This window comes from Mandrillus leucophaeus, unplaced genomic scaffold (genome assembly GCF_000951045.1).
Source record: "Mandrillus leucophaeus isolate KB7577 unplaced genomic scaffold, Mleu.le_1.0 Scaffold333, whole genome shotgun sequence".
Lineage (NCBI taxonomy): Eukaryota > Metazoa > Chordata > Mammalia > Primates > Cercopithecidae > Mandrillus > Mandrillus leucophaeus.
The window spans coordinates 2,963,393-2,968,595 of record NW_012103510.1 but is presented as its reverse complement, the minus strand read 5'-3'; the positions used below and the strand labels follow the sequence as shown (position 1 = coordinate 2,968,595).

At 34.3% G+C, this 5,203-nt stretch overlaps 1 protein-coding gene across 3 annotated transcripts in view; it reads left to right on the top strand.

Annotated features, from left to right (window-relative positions):
- The window catches only part of CYLD (cylindromatosis (turban tumor syndrome)), a 66,241-nt gene that overhangs the window by 44,527 nt on the left and 16,511 nt on the right, over positions 1 to 5,203 (top strand). For all 3 annotated transcript variants that reach the window (XM_011988642.1, XM_011988643.1, XM_011988644.1), the window contains one exon: positions 2,110 to 2,176. In XM_011988642.1, coding sequence (XP_011844032.1) covers positions 2,110 to 2,176 — 67 coding nt within the window. The remainder of the gene's footprint in view (positions 1 to 2,109; positions 2,177 to 5,203) is intronic.

The following is a 5,203-nucleotide window of genomic DNA, read 5'->3' as shown; positions in this document are numbered from 1 at the left end:
ACTTTCTTACCCTGTATACAGTAAGAAACTGGTCAGATGCCCTGTTGTGATCAGGATTCCCTGTGTCTGTGTCTGTAGCATTCATATCTGTATATAGTTGGCTGGTTTTATTTGGTGCTGAAATCTCTGCTTTTCTTCAGACACTCTGTCTTTTTATACTCGTTTTGTATTCCCAGTGGCTGACAGGTTACATTACTATGTAAGTGGTAGATTCTCAGTCTGCATTGGTTGCAGGAAACGAACGAGTGAATGAATAGTACAAAAAGTGGATATAAAATTAGCTAGTTCTGACTTGTCCTTAGTAAACTTATGGTAGCCACTAAGTTGTCCTCTGAAGCCATTTTTAGAATTACAAATTTAAAGTGATATTAAACTTATTGAATGTGTCTTGCATTCAGACAAAGAAGAGAGAAAATGTCATCATTATGCCAGTTGGTTTGATTGCAGATTTTACCTTTTCAGTTTCTTATAAATTCCTTTTCCCATTTCCCTTAGTGGCTGTTTCACACTTTACTATTAAAAGGATACTGTCTCTCAAAATTGTATATTCTGCTTTATAAAGTAAATGCTTTAATTTCCCAAGCAAATATTATTTAAAAAATTAGTCACCACAAACTTAAAATAATTTTTGTATTGTATTAGTGTAAGACAGTTACTTGTAGAGCATATAATAGTGTCTAGAATAATTCTGGTTCTAGATCTTTAATTTTGCAAGCTTCAAGAAGAAGTCTGTAATTGTTTTCTTCAAACTAATTGTCTAACCTATTGATTTATGACATACTGGAGTTGTATAAGAAATGTGTTGGCTGGGCACGGTGGCTCACACCTATAATCCCAGCACTTTGGGAGGCCGAGGCAGGTGGATCACTTGAGGCCAGGAGTTCAAGAGCAGTCTGGCCAACATGGTGAAATGCTGTGTCTACTAAAAATACAAAAATTAACTCGACATGGTAGTGCACGCCTGTAATCCCAGTTACTTTGGTGGCTGAGGCTTGAGAATCTCTTGAGCCTGGGAAGCGGAGATTACAGTGAGCCAAGATCGGGCCGTTGCACCACTCCAGCCTGAGTGACAGAGTAAGACTCTGTCTCAAAAAAAAAAAAAAAAAAGAACTGTGTGATTAAGATGTGTTATATAATTTCATACATGCCAATATCAATTAATAGTTTTTTACTAACATAGATATGGATATGTGTGTGCCACAAAAATTATGAAACTGAGGAAAATACTTGAAAAGGTGGAGGCTGCATCAGGATTTACCTCTGAAGAAAAAGGTGACCATCTTAACTTACATGCATTAAACCTAACTGAAGAGCATATTCACATGTCAAAGTATTAACTGAAATGTGTGTCTGTGTAGTTGGGGGGTTTTATTTTAAATTAGAAATTTCTTTCTATGTGATATATGGTTATCTTCCCTTTTTGTAAATTCTTCCTCTCTTCTAAAAGTGATCGATGATGTGGAATAATGAACTCCTTTAAGAAGCTGGCTGGTTCTAGTATACTAAATGCTTAAATAAAAAGTCCTTTCCTTTCCACCCAGCAATGATATTCTCAGTTGTTTCTCTCTTGTGGTGCAGAGTTGCATTGGGTTTTCTACATTTTCTCACTGAGTTTTCCTTGTTATAAAAGGAGTTAGAAAGCTGCTGACTAGGATTAAGTTTATAGTCAGGGAACAGTGTTTCAATCTCTTCCTAGCTAATGGGCTTATTCAAAGATTCACCACCTGACTTTGAACTTGTCAGCAGCATACTGTAACCAGCTGTAATGTTTAGAGGCTTGCAGGAAAAAACAGGGCATACTTCAGATTGTACTCCACTTACCTTAAACCCCCCAAAAGAAATAACAGCTATTTCATTATGTGCGATCTGTTGCACTCTTTCAAATGTAATAAACTTACAACAAAATTGAAACATAATACTTGATTATAACTTTTAAATGCCTTTTGTGTTTTTCCTTTGTCAGGAAAACTTGAAAACTGTGCTTTTAATTGAAATAATATTGGGCGAATGAAACAGAATTCAGTATTAAAATATGACTGTTAGAAATAAAAAATAAAATGATTTAAAAATTTTGTCTGTGACTTATTTGATTTTTAAATTTTCTCCTAGATCCTGAGGAATTCTTGAATATCCTGTTTCATCATATTTTAAGGGTAGAACCTTTGCTAAAAATAAGGTAACCTTTAAATTGTTCTAGAAGCGTTGGAAAAATAGACAATTCTCATTTCCACTGCCATTGTTCAACAGACATGATTTCCAGAATGATTTCTTAATATTGTATTTGTTTAGGGCTCTTAATAGTCTAGGGGAATATCATGCAAGTTAATTTTATTTGTTGTCCTCGCCACAGTACCATAGTTTACTTGAAGATCAAATCCAATGTAAATTTGTACTATAATTTTTAACCTTAGCGATAAGTATTATTGCATATCATTTTCTTTTGATACTGTATATATATTTTCGTAATTTCAATTAATGAACCTTTTAAGAAAAAAAAAATCTTATTCTAACTTAATCAGACACTTCAGGAACACTGTTTTCTGTCTACTCATCACTCAAAAAATTTAGTCTTAAATTAGCTTTCCTGTTCTTAGTTGTATAACTTTGTCTCCCCTCCCCACCCACCATGTTGAATGAAAGCCTTGTTTAATGTAGTAAAGCTCTTAATGAAATGTTCTAAATGACTGAACTTTCCAGGTAGTTTGAATGTTCTCAGTCTAAACAATGAACCTTTTTTACATTTTAGCTTGGGTTTCTCTGTTGAGAATCTTAGTGATATCCTATAGACTTCCCGAAAAGCTAAGCATAGACAAGTACTCTTCCTCATCTCTATGTCTTAAAGTGATATTGTTTGATGCCACTTTTGAATTGATGGGTGAGGAGAAGAGAGGAGGGGTGGACAGTGCCATGGCTGTGGTTTGATATTGTTTGGGAAGTTCTAATTAATGAAATGAGACATGATATATAACCATCAAGAGCTCATATTATCTCTTCAAAGATGATAATAGCCATATGTACACCTAAAAAATCCTAGAAAATGACCTAAAAAAGAATTCATAATTTGTCTACGTAAAATATCCATGGAAAAATCAATAGCATTTCTGTATACCTTCAAGCAGATATGAAAAAGTAATTTCATACTTCATGAAAGTATAAAATACCAAGAAATCAATTTTATTGAGATAGATTTTTTAAAGACTTATACAGAGCTAAAAGGGATTTGATTAATTAGTGAGAAAGATTGCATTCTGGGTAGGACAATGAAATAATTTAAAGATGATTACGTAATAATTTGCACACAAGCAAGATCTTAACATACTTCAGGAAAGTGGATTTAGAGTTCTCTACAAAATGAAGTGGGCCAAAATCTTGAAGAATGCTTTTAAAATAGATTTCTATTATAAGCTATGAAGGCAAAGCAATAGACTTTAAAATAGTGTGTGATACTAGCATAAGATTAGAAATATGGATCAATGGGGCCAGATAGAAAGCTCAGAAATAGAATTAACTGCATGTAGAATTTCAGTGTCTTATAAGTCAACTTTCAAACAGAAATGGGAAAGGAAAGATATGTTTAGTACATGATGTAGGAAACCTAGAAGGCACTGTGGGAGAAAAAAGTCAATTTGGTTTTTCATTTTAAAGAGATAAATTTCAGATGCTTCAAACAGTTGTTTTCATCCTCTTTACCCCCTTTTTTAGCCTACACACTTATGGAATGTAATACACACCCAGTAATAACATAGGTTGAATACTGCAGTGATCCTCAGAGCGGGCAGGGAAGGATCAGGGCATCTCTGAATATATCTCAGAGTCTGAATGCCTTGTGGGACTTGAAAGGGCCCTGGGAAGTTCTTACACCCCCTGAAGGGTACACTGTCCCCTTTACACCTGCAAACAACCTCTTCATATTGAGAATCACTTTTTAAAGATTATAAATATTCTAAGTTGGCTCTTTTTCCAGAGTAATTCTTCCCCTCCACTAGCGTTTCGTTTTGACAGACAGAGTCAGCAGATGCGACAAATAGGATGAGTACCTTAAAAAATCTGAAATAATTAGATAGTCTAAAAGAGACCATAAGATGTTCTTAAATGATTGAAGAGACAAAAGAACTAGATGCCAATGAAACGTAAAACAGATTTGATAAACAGAATCAAATAACCAAAGACAGAATCTCCAGAAATAGAAACTATATCATGATGTTACCTCATTGACGCAGTGTACACAGCTAAAGAGAGAATTGCTCATTGGGAAGACAGAGCTGAAGAAAGTACCCAGAATGTTGCACAAAGGAATAAAGAGTTGGAAAACAAGAGAGTGAGCATAATACACATGGAAGATGGATTCTAACTGGAGTTCCAGAAGGAGATACTAGAGAGAATAGGGAAAAGGCAATGTTTCAACAGATAATAGCTGAAGAATTTTTAGAATTTTTGATAGACTGAAATTCTAAGAATAAAAATATTCAGAATTTCGGAGCAGGAAGAACCAGTACTAAATTACCATTCAGAGACCTACTATAGAATGTACTTCAGTAAAACAAAACTGAGTTTAGAATAAAGGAGTGGGAAATTAGTAAATTGTCTTCTCCATCCTCATTTCTGCCTCCTTTCTCTTAGTGTTTGCAATGCACTGCTCCGTTCAGCGACCAGCCCTCCTCCCCTGCTGCCATTATTATGATTACAACTACTTAACCTCTACTACTTCCTGGTTTCTTATTTTCCTCTCTTATTTTTTTTTCCTGTAAACTGTTAATTTTCTATGCTTTTTGACTTTCACAGAAAAATTCTGGTCTTTTGTCATAGTCATCAACAACTGATTAAAACATTGGTATAGCGTAGCCTTCAGGTTTTTTGATTATCATCTGTTTGTATTTGCTGTGGGTCTCCAGAATCTCCTGTTTTGTTATCAGTTAAGTTTTGTTTATTTGGGGATGTAAGTTGCTTTGGGAAGCTGAGGATTTCTGTAGGCTGATCTCTGAATAGCTGAGTTTTTTTTTTTTTTAAGTGAAAACTATGTTAATATTTCCCGCTGAAAATCTTGAAATCTAGATATAAGTTTAGATATAAACAGTCTAACTTTATATCCAGAAATTGTGCTGAAAAGGTAAATAGTAAACTTAAGGATTATTAGTCCTTCTGGTAGAGTTAGTCTTAAAGACTAATGCCATGCTATAGTAAAATATTTAGAAGGAAAGATGCT